The sequence below is a fragment of the Hypomesus transpacificus genome, chromosome 19 (genome assembly GCF_021917145.1).
Source record: "Hypomesus transpacificus isolate Combined female chromosome 19, fHypTra1, whole genome shotgun sequence".
In the NCBI taxonomy this organism is placed as follows: domain Eukaryota; kingdom Metazoa; phylum Chordata; class Actinopteri; order Osmeriformes; family Osmeridae; genus Hypomesus; species Hypomesus transpacificus.
Window position 1 is genome coordinate 7,132,327 of NC_061078.1, and position 17,165 is coordinate 7,149,491.

The window sequence follows — 17,165 nt, forward strand, 5'->3', positions numbered from 1 at the left end:
CATATTCTACCAGACATAGATGCACAGTCACAGAATGTTGTTTGCGTCCATGTGCATAAATATTCATGCTTCAGATAGCATCGGAGGCACAACACTGCAGCAACAGGATAGGGAGGAAACACGGTAGTTAACAGCTTCAGGGAGTTCATTTTTAAATGTTAAACATTAAGCGGACGAAATAGTACAACCACTCATATTGTTTCCACTCCAGTCGTACCATTTTGCCACCTTCGTGAAGAAACACGCGCGCAGTCAAGAGAAGGTAAGTGAGGAAAAAACTACATCAGAACATTATAGAACAGATTTTGTGAAGCTAGTCGATGTTTGTGAGATATCAAGCTAATAATAGATTTGGGTTGTGCGTTGTTGTGTATTACTTTTTGGTTAGGAGAAAGATGATGGTCAGGAACCACGGAGTAGATCCTTTAGTCATGCTTTAGCTTTAGTCATGAGTAGTCCGAAGGCTAGTGTCAAACAGTCAAAAGTGAAATACGCTGGTGTATTTTAAGTCTTTTGACATTTTCTTTTACTCGGATATGTAATGAAAAAAGCTCCAAAAGGGTTCAGTGGGGCCTGATGTTTTAATTTTCTTTGGTTGCATGAAGCAAGTAGCTACAATTAAGATGTTTTGCCTTGAGAGATGCTGTAGCCTACTTTCTGAAAGCTTGAAATTAGTTCTTCAATTTCAGTTAAACTTTCTTAACATTTAGATTGATCTAGCAAGCCATACATTTGCATTCTCTCTCTCTCTCTCTCTCTCTCTCTCTCTCTCTCTCTCTCTCTCTCTCTCTCTCTCTCTCTCTCTCTCTCTCTCTCTTTCTCTCTTTCTCTCTTTCTCTCTCTCTTTCTCTCTCTCTCTCTATAGATATATATGGAGTATATATGTCTATATATATTTATATACATATCTCTATCTATCTGTGTGACTGAATGTGCTCATGTTGTGGTCACAGGCCAGCTACAGAGAGCCATGGAGGAGAGAGGAGTTATCACAGCACTCACTGTAAGATAACCTGATTAGACCACCAGCACAGGATACAAACATAACAGGACTGTATATTGTGCCATTGTACATTGTCAGCATGAGCTGTGTGTCTGTAAATAAGCTAGTTGTTTGAGATAGTGTTGTCTTTGTCATTGGACAGTTGGCATTCCTCCAAGTGCTTGCACCAAGTTCAGCTGCCAACGTCAAGATAGGAGTCCCTGAGAACTACGATGGAATCTTCCCTTGGTACCTGGCCAAGGTAAGGAGGGTAGGAAGGAGGGGGTAAGGTAGAAGGAGGGAGCATAGGAAAGAGGGGATTAGAAGTATGGGGGGAGGGGAGGAAAAACGAAGGTCCCAGGGGCCCAGGGGGCCAAGGCGGCCCCTAAGCAAGAGGCTCTGTTGCAGAACAGCCTTTATGAGCCTTTATGTAAACCCTGTATTGTTCAGATACAGGTGAATTTATTTCTAGTTATTGTTCTGCTGGCCTTGAGTGTTCCTGTGCTGTAAATCCTGTTGAGATGCAGGTGACTATGTCTTCCTACGCAGTTGTCATTAAATGTGTGCCCACTGTAAATCCTTTTGAGGTAGGCTACAGGTGAATTTAGTTTGTTACTTTGGGGGGGGGGGTATTTTATGTGTCCGTGCCCAGGAGCCCAGTATCTCTTACGTAATGTGTGCTGAGGGGGGTTTAAAGGGTCCTTCTTGATGGAATCTACATTTTTTTACAGCATCACAGTAAGGATCTAAGAGTTGGTTTTGGGTTGTGTGGTGCCGTTGATTTTGGTTGCATACTTGATTAGATTTTTTTCTTGCTTATATATATATTTATTAATATATATATATATATATATATATAGAAAGTACCAAGATGCAATGTTGAATGTGTCGACTGATTAGATGAGTGACCAGGTATACTGCTGTTAAAATGACATAAAATTATTCAGGGCTGACTATAATTATGAAGCTGGCGAGTTGTTCTCATCACTAGACTAAAATGACTACCTTGCTCTCTGCTTGTCAAGCCTGCATAAGTGACGGCAGCTATTCACTCTGCACTCAGCAGTCGGCTTCCACAGCAGAGGGGCTTTGACTCGTAATTGAGGCAATTTGAGGCCTGTTTGAAGACATGCGTCTCTCCTCAGTCACTGAACCGTGCTTTACGTCAACCACCAGTGCTGGGCGTCAAACGCTACTTGTGGAAGTGAAATTGTGTAGGAAGGATAATTACCCATTTACCCCTGCACACAGACGCAGAACGGGTCGGACAGTTTTACTGGCTGGGTGGTGAGTCAGACACATTATGATTTCCTGTCACAGCTTCACCGTTTGACTGATGTGGAAACTTTTGTATCAAATTTGGGACATTGGATTCTCAGAGCATCTCAGAGTAATATGAATAGTGATTAGGAACCTTTTCTGTTCTGTATTACAGAAATAACATGAGGCACAGACCTGATCCTGGTTCAGTATTCGTATGCCCCTTGATTCACACAACCCTAATCTTCCTTCAGTGTTTTCCTGAATGTGGAAGAGTAATGCTTGCAGATTAGAGAGTAAATAAACAGCAGGTTAAACTGTCAGCACCTGCAAGAGGTAGTGGTCCATAGTGAGGCATCACATCACCAGGGCTTATCCCCTTGTCAGCCACCAACATAGACCTGTCACACACAGCCTCTATATAGATCTCAGGGCAGAGGGGGCTAAAGTTAGCCTGCCGGCATGTTCATGAGCAATCTTTAGCAAAACCCAGAATAACCCTAGTGTCCACCCTAAGCCAGAAGGGAGGGGGTTTGTGTGTATGTGTGTGTTGGAGGGGTGGGGGAGGTTGAAGAGACAGGTGCTGCCATGTCTGCCGAGGAAGGCATGCTATGTAGACTGACGATGTGCTACAAATCACGCTGTCTGCTGAGTCGCAACACGAGACTCGTTTGTCATGCATTCCATCTGGTCACTCCTCATGGGCAAGCCTCAGTCAAGCTCAGACCTAACACCTAAACAGGTTCACGTGGACAGGCCTACCTGGTAGAAAATACTGTGCAGCTTTACCAACCAGTACCTTCAGATTGATCTTCTCTCACAGAGTAACTGCAGGTTTCTCTTTAACTAACCGGCTGCACTCTGTAGAGTGAACACACTCATGTCATAGTCAAACTGTCACTAAAAGCACATAGTTTCAAAATACCCAGGGGTCCAGATCTGGGCAGGGAAAAATGTCAGTATTCACATTTTGGAAACTGTCAAAAGATAGCGATGTTTCCTCACTTCATAAATGAAGTAAGATTAAAAATGACATTATTTATTTTTGATTCAATAAAGAATTCTTCATGGTTTGGTGTTATAGGGTTAATGGTTACAATAACCTGAATGAGGCTAGATCTCCTCTCCTTCACTCTTTTCCTCTTCTCTGTCCCTCTCTTCTCCTTCCTTTCATTGTCCCTCAACCACCTACTCCACTCCTCTTCCTAACTTGTCTCCCCCTCTTGACTCTTCCTTTCCTCTCCTCCTCTGGTCCTTCCCTCTCCTGTTACCCACCTCTCCTCCTCTACTGGTACCCAGCTTCCCAACCTGCCAGCAGTCTACAGCGATCTGCAGGTGTCGGGGGATGACGAGAGCATATTTGGTGTGGAGGCTGGTTTCCTGTACGCTCTCAAACCCCTGGACAGAGAAAAGCAGCCATCCTACTCTCTACAGGTGGAAACACCAACATTGAAACATAACAAGGAAAAACTGTGGTTTCAATACTACCATGTGTCATTTATTGGAAGATAACATAGCTCATAGTGTGTGTGTGTGTGTGTGTGCCTGTACGTGTCTTATAGGTGTCTTTCACATCGTCGGTGCATCCTGAGAGCTTTAACGTGGAGGTGTGTGTCATCGATAAAAACGACAACGTCCCCTCATTCATCGAGGGGAGCATGAGAGGCAGCGTGCAGCTCGGCCTTCTGAAAGGTGACGTTCTGTGTGTGGGTGCGTGTGTGTGTGTGTGCGCGTGTGGTTTACTGTGGGGGATGTTCTGCGTTACAAGGATGATGCGTGACCTTGTACTGTATATCTGTGTAAAATGCTTTCGCATAGAAGACTCAGTGCTCAGGATACATTTGTTAGAGGCTGTTAGGATATGTTGTGTGTGTGTGTAGGGATCCCCTTCATGCAGGTTGGGGCGTCAGACCGTGACGACAGGAACACGGCCCACGCAGAGCTGAGGTTCAGTCTGACAGACCAGACCCCCAGGATCCCCTCCCCTCACATGTTCTTCATCGACTCTGTCTCTGGAGAGGTCTCCCTCACCGAGGATGGTCAGCACGCACACATACACACACACGCACACATACCCACATACACACACACGCATACACACACACACATACGGACACACACACACACACATGCACACACACACACAAAAACATCAACCGCACACGCACGTTCCTGAGGAATCTATTGGTTTGTGAGTAGGAGCATCTACGCTGGACCCAGAGATGTGTGGCCGCTACAAGCTGTCCGTCACGGTGAAGGACATGGCGGGCCGGGCCAATTCCTTCTCCTCCTCTGGCCTGGTCACTGTCGAGGTGACAGGAAACAGCTGGGCATCGCCAGACCCCGTACGTCTGCAGGAGAACCTCCCCGGACCCTACCCCATCCCCATCTCCAAGGTAACCATCCTCCCGGTATCTTGTTGCTATGTGTCCTGGTGTTGCCTCGCTATGCATTATATATGGATGGTAAATACCAACGCAAGCTGACTAAGGTCGGCCGTCTGTGTGTGTTTCTGACATTTACCTTGATATTCAACATTCATAACCACAGACACGGGACCACTTTTCCATCAGCAGAGGGAAAAAGAGAGAGGGAAAAGAAAGAGTGAGAAAAAGATGGGGACAAAGGGACAGACGCAGCGATTGGGAAAGAAAGAGTGAGAGATGAAAAAGATAAAGAGGACAGAATGAGTATGTGAAGAAAGAGTGAGAAAGAGAGTGGGCTGAAGGAAGGTTATTCATCAGTAGTGTGCATGTCGGTGTGTGACACCAGAGTCATATAGGGACAATAGAGACTACAAACTTGGAGTGAAGGAGTGATTCTCACTGACCACTTCTGAATATGACTCGTCGGATTCTCTCTCGTTTTACCTCCTCCCCCTCCTCCTCTCATCCTCCTCCTCTCATTCCACTCCTCCCTTCTCTCGCCTGCTCCATCCGCCCACTAAAAATGTGTGGACACAGAATGTGGGCGGATCAAATCTTCTTCTTCCCATTTTTTCTCAGATCTCTATTAACTCTCTGTCTGGTCCTGGCTGAAGCTGTTTCTTCTGTCCGCCATGACACTCACTTCATCTAAGACTCATCAGCTTGTTTTGGAGCTGACTATTCTATTCATTAATTTTCTTTTTCTGTCTTCAACAGTTCTCTCTTTTTCTCCCCATCTGTCTCTTCTTGACTTTCGGCCTTTAGTCTGAGTGTGATTAGGAGGGATTATTTTAAGTCAAAATGTTCCTTTAAAGAAATTAGCAGCAAGGAAAATGTTACAGTGTAATGTTTTAATATTGTAGTAGTAGTGTGGTAGTTCAAGAAGTGAAGTATAGTGGTAGAATTGGAGTACTGGGGCAGTACTGTAGTGGTGTAGTTGTCATTTTTAATTTGTTTTGTGATTGTATTGTTGTTGAAGTGTAGTTGTGGTATTGTATTGGTTGTGTCGTAGTTTTTAATACAGTCCTAATCACAACCATAATATAACCATCACTTCACCCTGCTGTAATTCACTCTCTCGGTGTTGTGATAACAGAAAAGCGTTATTCATTTTAAGTAGTGAGCAGGTCACCCTCAGCCCTCTCTGTTGTTCTATTTCCATGTCCTGCCTGTCTCCTGTCATAATAGACATCCTGTCCTCTAACCCCTGGATGGAGATCAGAGCAGCCTTCCCCTCCACACAACCTCTGTAGCAGGGCTGTGGTCTGGCTCCAGCACACCCTGGAAGATAGGGCAGACGCCCCCAGGTCAGGCAGGGCAACATGTGAACAAAAAAAAAAAACCCACACAATCACACACATGCCACCTGACAGTGAGATAGATCCTTTGCTGACAGAGAACTTTGTGGATGACATCATTGTTGTTTCTTTCTAGAGGAGCTGTGTTTACACACATGGACATGTTGAGGAGATACACGGCCTGGTGTCTGAGAGGGGAAAGCAGGGGAGAGGAGAGGGACAGGAATGAATATATTCAGAATAATTATAGTACATATATATATATATTCATATATATATTCATATATATATAATAGTATATATATATTCATATCTTTTCAATAGTGGAGAGAATGAGGAAGGGGGAGATGAGAGACAGGGATCTCTCCTTGTTGGGTGCTGGTCCCTAAGGACCTTTCTCTCCCAGTGGAAAATCCCTCCCTCCCCTCAGACTGCCGGGGGTGTGTATGCGTGTGTGTATGTGTGTGCGTGTGTTAGGGCTGGTGTCTGGCCCACATCAGAGCCGGTCCATTAGCTCCTTCATCCATCATGTGCACTGCTCCGGGACTTCCCAGCTTCTCAAACAGCTGCCTGCTCTCCCATGGCCTCATAGTGTGGGTGTGTTGTATGCATGTGTGTGTGTATGTGTGTATGCACGTGTGTGTGTCTGTGTGTGTGTGCATACGTGTGTCTGGCTCAACAGAAGCTACTTCTTTCCAATACTTGTCTTTTTGAACTCGGTCACATCTTTGTACACTTTTTTGTGTGTGTGCATGTGTGTGCAGGTGAAGTGGAGTGGCAGTCTTGTAGAGTACAGCCTGGAGGGAGAATTTCCAGAGATGCTGTTCACCATCAGCAGAGAGGGGGTGATCTTCCTCAATGCTCCCCTGGACAGAGAGACCCAGGACCAGGTAGGGCCTCCAACCCCACTTGTGTGCCAGACATGAGCTCACATGTTTCTGCTTTTTGCAGCTCCTTGATGCTCTATAGTACTGCATGATTCCAAACAAAATGTTTGAAGTCTTAACAGTAGGATTGTACTGTGATACATCCAGTGAATAGGTATTAGTTGACCTCAGTGTCGCATCTGACTTCAGACATGGGCACAGAGGAAATGATGATGATGATGATGACTGATTAAGCTCATGATGTCTTACCTTCCCTCTATACCCCTGCCAAAGGGTTAGACTATGAGTAGGTCTGGATGAGTTCAACACTAATGAGGACGTCTGTCTGGTTGAGATGGCCTGGTTCCTGTTTACTGGAGGTGGCTGGCATAGCATCCCATTCATTGATGAGTGTTAGGTGACACCCTAGTGTGTTGTTAAGCTGAAAGTAACCAGTTTGAGATGAAAGTACAAAATCCCACTTGTGACACACACATACACGCATACACACACACCCGTACCTCATGTAGTCAAGCCTGTCAATTGCAGTAATATGCCTGTCACTTAGCATGGATTCCCAAGAGTCGACCCACCCCCCCATCACACACACTTACATGCACACACACAGGATGGGTCCATGTTGACTTGCAACAGGTTCATGTTTCAAAATCATGTAGCAAACTGAGATGACGTGATTGCAACAGGAGAAATAAGGATGACGGGAGGGAGAGATGGAGGGAGGAAGAAAATGAGGGAGGAAGATGGTTTTTAGATGGTTTTTAGATGGTTGTTAGCGAGCTGTAATGTTACTGACTAGTGTTTGTAGTTTCATCTCCTAAATGCAAGCTACCTCTCCCGACCAAATTGACAGTTCTAAAACTGGATCAATTAGTGCTGGTAATGAGTTTCATTGATTGCGTTTTTAGCTCAAATGTATGCTGTCATGTGTGTGTGTGGGCATGTTTGTTTGTCTTGTGCGATACATGTGTGTGCGTGCGTGTTCAGTTCCAGATCAGTATTGTGGTGGAACGACCAGACGGCCGGGAGATAGCCAAACCAGTGGAGTTGCGGGTCATGGTGGGGGACGCCAACGACAACAGACCCACCTTTCCCCAGACCCAGTACCATACTGTGGTCAAGGAGCTGGCCCCACGTGGTAACCTTCACCCTCTCTTCCTTTCACCCTCTCTCGCACCTGCATTTTGATCTACTCCATTCTTTCTCCTTTTCTACCTCATCCTCTCATCTTCCCCTCCTCTTCTCCTGCTCTTCTCTTCCTTTCTCCTGTCCTCTCCTGGCCTGTCCTCTCCTCATACTGCTCCTACTTTCCAACATTATGTAATTTATGGGGTTACTACAACTACCGGATGTCAGTCTAGATCCCAGAGGATAGCTTTTTCCCAGAAGAAGAAGGAGGAAATAGGACTTCATGGTTCCCAGATGAGGATCTGAAGAAAAACATGTTTGTTTGTATGTTTCCACTCAGCCACTCTAATCTGTCAGGACTCACTCTAATCTGTCAGGACTGCCATTTCACTCTCCCCCTTCCTCGTCAATTCCTTCCTCTCAATCTCCCCAATTCATTTCTCCATCTATCCTCTCTCTCCCCATCCTTCCCTCTCTCCCTCCTGCCTTCTTCGCTCCCAGGGACGGAGATCCTGACGGTTCAGGCGGCTGACAACGACGACCCAAAGACGGACAATGTCAGGATCTTCTACCGCCTGGTGGGCCAGGTCCCAGAGAGCCCCCGCGCTCTCTTCAGGGTGGACCGGGACTCCGGGGTCATCTCTGTCCAGGCTGACAGCATGGAGGGCACCGCTCCCCAGTACACACTCACCATCACTGCTGAGGATGCCAAGGGTGACTACTTACTATACCCATTCCATTAAAGTGCTAACTATATTACATAACCACTGCTAGCTTTACGACCAAACTGCTAACTTTACCCAGTCTAACTATATGCAACTTTTTGTTAAAACTACAAAATGTCAGGACCACTACGCACTCTTTTGGTTTATTTGTCATCTCACCCACTCATCCCTTGAGGAAAGAGATAGATATTTTGAATGAGAGAGCTGGAAAAAAAGAGTCATAGTCAGAGAGTGAGACAGGTAATCAGATGAGGTCAGCAATGTGTCATATTGACCGGATGAGGATTTCTGGAGGGCAGTGATTGGTCCAGGACAGCATCACAGATGTCACAGGTTCACATCCTATGGGGATTTACAGCTGCACTGCTGAAATTCCCAAATACTTCCATGAAGGATTTCCCAGCTACATCTCACACGTCCTGTGGTGATGTCATATTCAGGTTTGAACAGTTCCTGTACGGTTGTCGTGATGGTGCAGGATGAGAACAACAACCCACCTGTTTTCTCTCAGCATGAGGTATACACAAACACACACATACACACACCTCACGTTTACCTCACATACATAATTACCAACATTCTTTGAGAGGAGTCGGAAGGAGAGAGTGGGCGGGAGGAAAGGAGTGAGATGGAGCCAGAGGATGGAGGAGTAGTAACAAATCTCTCTGAGCTGCTTGGAGGGGGGGTGGGTTCTCTTTAATCACAGCTTAATCTCAGGTTGTACTCTGCCTTTGTCTCCAAATAAAATGGACAGTGCTGTTTGTTAATCTGATCAGGCCTGGAGCACTCATTTTAGAATTCAATTTATATCCCATGGAAGGATCAGCCATGAGGAGGGCAAGCCAGGCTGGCCAGTTCAAGCCAGGCTAGGCGCACAGCTGGACCTGTCCTGCTGTCCTCTGGCTGAATTGCAAGGAACACACAACTTTCTAGAATCATGTGCAGGGCAACATTGTAGAATGAGAGGTTTTAGAATCCAGTAACCTAGAACAGTGTTATCAGTACCACTCCTACCCAACAACCCTTTGGACCCTTTGCACGCCTCTCAAACACCATCTTTCAACCAGATCCCCCTCACTCTCTCTCTCTCTCTCTCTCTCTCTCTCTCTCTCTCTCTCTCTCTCTCTCTGTCTCTCTCACACACACACACATACACACAATCACACACACACACTGAAGTGGAAAAACCTCTTGAGTAGGTCATGTTAGAGTGCGTCAGTTTTTTCCGTTGATGGATGAAGAGGTGGTGGGATGGAGCCGCTGGGAGGGGGGTGGTGATGGAGGGGGGTGGGGAGGAGAGGAGGCTGTAGCTGATGTGTGCAGCTGACTGGTGACAGGGCTGGGAACAGAGAGCTCATGTCCCTTCGACAGCTGGGAGAGAGTGACCAGAGGCCAGGTTGCTCGGCTATGACTACAAGCCTGTCCAACACACTGATAGGAGAGTGTTTGACCAAACACAGCTTGGGATGTAAGGGACATTGAGAAATACGCACACACAAAGATGCACACAGATCACTAAAACACACACATATTGGCACACACTGACAGACACAGATTATTTATAAAAACACTTACACATGACTGCATGTTAACCCCCCCCCCCCCCCCATCTCTCAGTACGGCCCCTTCCACATGTCGGAGGATGCTCCTGTGGGTGCCACGGTAACAGCGGTGTCGGCGTGGGATGCAGACGAACGGGGTGGGGACAGCTGGCAGGTGGACTACCGACTGGAGTCTGGTAACGAGGAGGACGCCTTCTCTCTCCTCACAGACACACAGACCAACGAGGTCTCTCTCATCCTCTCCAAGGTATCTCCTCTCTGCTCCCTTCCCCTACCCTGCAATCCCCTCTCCTCCTCCCCTCTCCTCTCAGGATTATATTATACAGTTTTAGTCAGGACCCATATGGAATGAATGGCAATTTAAAAAGATGAACCACCAGATGGTTTATTCCCTGGTAGATCCCAGATCACCATCTCCCTCTCTGACTCTCAAACACATAGATATTTCATCTGCATGTGTGTAAAAAATAAGCTATGACAATAGAACATTTTTGTCTGAAATAATCTAGTCTATCTCCAGGGCGCTTTTCCCTTTGCTTCCCCTAATCCAGCCCCCTCCCTCACAAACACACAGACACCTCATCTGACTCATGCTGGAATGGAATGGAGGGATGGTGGGCGTGTCTCTGAAAGTGGGACAGCTGGAGCTGGGGCAGAGAGGCTGTTGTAGAGGAGCTAGGGAGAAGAGGCTGGGGCAGAGAGGCTGTTATAGAGAAGCTAGGGAGGAGAGGCTGGGGCTGGGGCAGAGAGGCTGTTATAGAGAAGCTAGGGAGGAGAGGCTGGGGCTGGGGCAGAGAGTTCAGGGCAGAAAGGTTGGGGTTGAGGCAGAAAAGTTGGGGCTAAGTGAGGTCCAGAGGCTAAGAGGCTATGACCTGAGGCAGAGAGACAGGGGCTGGGGCAGAAGGCAAGTCAGAGTGGCTAAATTCTGGGGCAGGGAGGCTGGGGGTGTAGCAGAGAGGCTGGGACAGAGAGGTAAAGACATCCATCCATCCATGTATTGATTCATTCATGTATTTTTTTTACAGGTATCTTAACAGAGCTGATTGTACAATAAACCTAGCTTTGAGAATGGTTGATGGAAGATGATGTTTGGGTTTGAGTGAGGTTTGAGCCCATGCTGTGCTGGCACATGCCAGGGCCTTGTGCACAGCTTTACAGAACGGCCGGCCTCGTGCTCGGAGCCAGGTGTCCCCTCTGACTCTCCCCCCAAGATAAGCCTGCTGAACAGCGGGAATAAATACATACACGCTCACAGGCATTTGCACACACAAACACACAGTGTTTGGGTTTATGATCCTGCTGGACATCGCGTTCTGTCTCTGAGCCACCAGCCTCTAGTCCCCTAGGCTATGACAGCAGGTCACATCGTAGTGGTATGGAAACAATCAAGGCTGGAGGAAAGTGAGACCACGTAAACAAGGTGTTTGGTTTCGTTGAACATAGTTGTCCAGTGGTCGATCATTAATCCAGCAAATGCATCAAGAGATGTATCCTCTTCTAGGTTCTGGAAATAAACCTGCTTCTCATTTACAGTCAGTTTTCTAAATCACCACCTGGTTTCCTACCACCACCCTTACCCCAAGGTCTTTACTTACAGTTATCAAATTAAATTTAGCTTCCCATAGTTCTGTTCTGTTGGTTTTGTAACTTCCAGTCGGCCATATCCATTAATCACTCTACATGCCAGCTCTGCTTTTACTTCCCAGCAGCAGCAGCAGGTCCCCTGTCTGTCCCCCCCACCCTCACCCTCACCCCGAGGAACACAAACACCCTCACAGTCCACTCCACAACCCCCTCAACACAGATGCACCGACAGCAAACCACCCCCGCCCCCTAACAACACAGCCACCCCTATACCTCCCACCCCCTCCCCAGGACTCTTGGCGAGACCTCAAGACTGGCTCTCCGATTCCCAGCACACAGGACCACATCCTGGCTGAACAGTCCTAAAACCCAGCTGGTGCCACAGGTGGCTGTGTAGACATAGTAACAGTCTACTGTCAGCAACCCTACCGTCTGGTAACACATCAGGGGACTTGTTGTTTCTTCCTGGCTGTGTCATAAGTTAGAATGGCAGTTATGAGAAAACGTTTTCCGGTAGAGCTGCTGTTCTTTTCTCTGGGGGCTTCCAAGGCATGTGCCTCTCCACATCCCTCCTCCAGTAGGGACCGAAAGAGTTGAATGTGCGTGTGTGTGCATGTGTGTGAGAACAGAAATAGGTTTGAAGGTTTCTGGGAAGTGATGATCATGCTCCTTGATGAGATATTTCCATAGCGATGATTCCTGTGCATCTCAGCAGTGCTCAAGCTGCACCCCCAGAGTCACACTGGGTCTCCAGAGCTTCTCTAGGCTCCGATCCAGAATAAGCTCCACTCACTGACCTCAACATGATTTCCACATTGCAAAAAAGGCTCTGAGCTGACACCAGTACAGTGGTCACTACACAGCTCTGCCCAACACTAGGCTTGAGCCTTCAGGGCCTTTATAATAACACTGTTTCTATAGTGATGTGTGTGTATGTGTGTGTAGGTGCTGGACTTTGAGCGGGAAAGTGAGTATATTCTGGTCATCAGTGCTCAGAACCCTGTTGCTCTGGTTCGTGGTCGCTATGGGCCCGCCTCCACGGCAACAGTCTCCATTTATGTGGATGACGTGAATGAGGGACCAATCCTGTCGCAGAGCCACTATGAGGTCAATGTCCGGGAGGGGGAGGAGCCAGGACGGGTCATCGCTACCATCAGAGGGTATGACCCTGATTCTCATCCAATCAGGTGAGGCTGGTACCGAGTTTTCCTCCTTTATTAGCCTCCCATTCATTGAAGAAATGTTCTGTATTTGAATATGAGCTGATCAGTGAATGTATGCATTGTGTGTGTGTCCAGGTACTCCCTGAGAGGGGATACTAAGCGTTATTTCTCCATTGGAAAGTACTCTGGGGAGCTGAAGACCGTCCAGGCTCTGGACCGAGAGGAGAACAGCACCTACACTATGGAGATCATTGCTGAGGATGGACGTAAGACAATGTTACAGATGTTACAGTCTCATACAGCATAGACCAAACAGATCCCTCCCTTCCAAACATGGTCATATATAGATTGAAAACAATATGATATGTGGTGGCCTCAAAAGAAAGTGATGCACAAACAAACAAAACCTAGTTGGTGCATCAATATTTACAAAGTGAGTTTAATTATTAACTGGCTTTGTGATTGGTTGTGATACAGTGAAAATATAATTTTGATGGATTTTGTATGGAAGTGCCGACTGAACCAAAAACCTCCCCACTCCCTCCAGGTAACTCGTCCCTCTCCGCCTCCACCTTGGTCACGGTCCAGATCCTGGATGTAAATGACAACAGCCCGGTCCTGGTGGGCGATTACTCCTGGAAGTACCTGTGCACGCCACGCTGGGAGGAGCAGGCCCTGGTTCTGGCATCAAGGGACAGTGACACGCCACAGCACGGCGGCCGACTCAACTTCTCACTCCGAAGCGATGCCACCGTCAGGCGCAACTGGAAGCTCACGCCCATCAACGGTGAGCAAAGGGAGAACTGGGCCAGATCTGTCAGTGAAGGAATTTAGGAAATGTATTGAAGCCACAGAAAGACACGGTGACCAAACACTAGCACACAGTATAGCCATAGAAACAGGTGACGCTCATTTCGACCTCACAGGAAGTCTATTTTTGATCAAGACAGGCAATTGGCTGAGTCACGTCCATTAGTGTAAGTAGATGCACCTGTCAACACCAACCTGGTCACTCACAACGTCAGCATCCAGTTATACCATTCGTACGATTGGAGGAGAGGCAGTGATGCTGTCAGACTTCAAAGTGTAGTGATGTCACCAGACAAGATAAACAAATACTGACAAAGAACAAGGAAATCATGAGCTAACAGAAGAAACGAATCCAATACGTTTTTCATGTCAGAAGATCTCTTTTGAATGGGCTGTTCTGTTCCTCTAAAAGCCCACTTGTGACTAAAATAGTATAATATCAGGCAAAAGAGCCCAGACAGACTGACATAAAGAACTCACCCCTCCTTTCCTCCTCTCCTCTCCTCTCCTCTCCTCTCCTCTCCTCTCCTCTCCTCTCCTCTCCTCTCCTCTCCTCTCCTCTCCTCTCCCCCCCTCCACACCCCTCCCCTCCCCTCCCCTCCTCTCCTCTCCTCTCCTCTCGTCTCCTCCTCTCCCCTCCTCTCCCCTCCCCTCCCCTCCCCTCCTCTCCACTCGTCTCCTCCTCTCCCCTCCTCTCCCCTCCTCTCCTCTCCTCTCCTCTCCTCTCCTCTCCTCTCCCCTCCTCTCCTCTCCTCTCCTCTCCTCTCCTCTCCTCTCCTCTCCCCTCCTCTCCTCTCCTCTCCTCTCCTCTCCTCTCCTCTCCTCTCCTCTCCTTCTTGTGCATGTATTTAGGCTGTAATTGTGGTAATAGTTATCTTCCCGCCTCTCTAAGTGACAGTAATGGGTCAGATTGAGACTCCTTTGAGTGACTGAAACTGCATCAATGCTGTTTATCTAAGACAAACCCTTTTACCTTCTCTTCCTCCTCATCTCCTCTCCCAGCGTGGCTGTTATTATTGGCAACCGTGGCGTCTACTGTAATTATATTTCCTCTCTAATTGGTGTGATGTCACCAGCTGGGTCCTCACCGGTAGAGAATCTAAAAAAGGATAGCTCCCAGCATGCATTGTATTGCAGCTGTAAGGGTGCTGGCAGTAATAGCGGCAGTTATAGACCTCCCAAGGTGCACCTCCTCTCCGCCAACCTCCTCTACCCTCTGGATGGATGAGTCTGTATGTGTGTCAGAGAGCACGTGTTTGCGTGCACACTCTGTTTGTTCTGTGTCTCTCCCTTCTTATTTGCTTGCGCCAAGACACGCCAGACTGGTGAATCAATCAGTTACAGTTATTTTAACGAGAGTCTTTGAGAACACCATCACACACTGACCTGTGTATCTGAGTTACCTCTCCTTCTCTCTGCAACATAGAGGTGAAGAGGCCACCAACGCTATGTGTTCTGCTTGTGGAATGTGACGTGTGTTCATGTCCCCTGTTTAGACACACACACCAACCTTTCCTTAAACACTCCATACTTGTCTCCGGAGATCTACACTGTCCCCTTCACCATCTCAGACAGTAGCTCCCCCCCCAGGAGCACCTTCATCAACCTGCCAGGTAACACACACACACATTATTACTCGTACCTTATGCAGTCTGATCTCAACAGACTGACACAATGCCAGACAGGGTGGGCCACAGGTGTGGCTTATCCCTCACACATACACACTCACACACACACACACACACAGTTTCATTCACAAAGATATACACAAGACACACTCACACACACCGGCCCGAGTGAGTTGAGAACTGACTCGGTGATAAGTGACCTTGTGCTGCGGTCTCCATAGTAACAGTGTGTCTCTGTCTCTATAGTGACAGTGTGTCCTTGCAATGTCAGAGGGAACTGCAAGATGGCCACCAAGCAGCTGCAGGGTATGCCCACTATCCAGTCCACCGTGGGGATCCTGCTGGGCACCCTGGGGGTCATAGGTAAAGATCTAAGCATCACAGGCTCTACCTGGAGACAATCAACGTGATCTAACCGTCAATTCCTTTTGTTGAATTCCAGGAACTATCTTGACTGTCGTTTTTGTGCGGCTGTCATACCAGAACCCCAAACCTCCCAGCACGACTAATCAGGAAAGGGTTCCCCTCAGGATCTCCCTGTAGCAGCGCGTGTGGAGGGGCCAGGGGAGAGAACAGCTCTGCTGTCCTCCTGTGTTGAGGTGAAGTTGTCTAAGACCATGTTGCTAAGAAGAGTAGCCAATTGGATAGAGAGGTAATAATAAACGTTTTACATCTGCAGATGTACTAGATTAACTACAGTAGATGAACAAAAGACAATTTAGCCTCCTCCAGTTCTTTGTAGTAATATATACATATTTTATTACATAACTAAGCTGCAGAATTTATTTTATTGGTAGCCAGAGCTTTCACCTGCTGTAGACTTTTAGCTTCATTGTACGCTCCTAAGGATTTTGCGTTCCATGTTATTTATTTCTTGTAGCATTCATTAAACAATATAATTGTTAATTCACTCATTAAATCTAATTAAAACAATAAAATGTATCTTCTGTAAATAAATATGGATGTTAAAAGCCTGTAATGTTGTTCCTCCGTTAATGATCTAATGCCGTTATAGGATCACACTGTAGTAAATCAGTTGTTCGTAGATTAGCCAGCAGGTGATTTGGTTATCAAGCCGAGGCTTCCATGGAGTCTCAGAAGATGGTGTGACCTTCCATGGAGTCTCAGAAGATGGTGTGACCTTCCATGGAGTCTCAGAAGATGGTGTGACCTTCCATGGAGTCTCAGAAGATGGTGTGACCTTCCATGGAGTCTCAGAAGATGGTGTGACCTTCCATGGAGTCTCAGAAGATGGTGTGACCTTCCGCAGGTGTGCTTTTACACTTTATCTGGTAGGACAATCCTATAGGCATATCCAGACACATTTTAGAGGGGCTTTTCCTCAAAGCAACATACAAATAGTGCATGTACTGTAGTTAATAAAGCAGATAACCAAGGACAAAAAGGGCACAGTGTTTCTGGGGTTAGTGCCAAAAGAAGGTCTGTATTTTAACCAGACCGGGGGAGGAGTGTGTGAAGGAGAAAACATATTATATACCATATAGTAATGATAGCCGTAGAGATACATATTCAGGGTTATTGGGAGCGCTGAGAATCAAAGTTAATAAGAAAAGGAGGAACTCCATCAGCAGCAGTATAGGTGACCTGGCTGCTGTGACAACCTCTTTACCCAAACCACCTCGCTGGAGCAAGATATGCAATTTATAAATAGACATGGTTTCAGGCTATAAATAAACCAACTCTCGAATGCCTGC

The 17,165-nt window shown here is 47.0% G+C and overlaps 1 protein-coding gene across 2 annotated transcripts; it reads left to right on the forward strand.

Moving 5' to 3' along the window:
• Positions 1–103: 103 nt before the first annotated feature.
• On the forward strand, positions 104–16,634 carry cdh16 (cadherin 16, KSP-cadherin). 2 transcript variants are annotated; one of them, XM_047042055.1, is made up of 18 exons: positions 104–262; positions 954–1,003; positions 1,146–1,244; positions 3,542–3,676; positions 3,805–3,934; positions 4,123–4,281; positions 4,439–4,638; positions 6,731–6,856; positions 7,838–7,988; positions 8,480–8,692; positions 9,144–9,220; positions 10,321–10,512; positions 12,795–13,036; positions 13,148–13,278; positions 13,560–13,799; positions 15,319–15,435; positions 15,697–15,813; positions 15,893–16,634. In XM_047042055.1, exons 2-18 carry the CDS (start codon positions 971–973, stop codon positions 15,991–15,993), a joined length of 2,463 nt encoding a protein of 820 aa, XP_046898011.1. In that variant the 5' UTR covers positions 104–262; positions 954–970; the 3' UTR covers positions 15,994–16,634. The 2 variants fall into 2 exon arrangements, with proteins under 2 accessions (XP_046898011.1, XP_046898012.1); XM_047042056.1 differs by having other exon boundaries at positions 4,442–4,638.
• Positions 16,635–17,165: the final 531 nt, after the last annotated feature.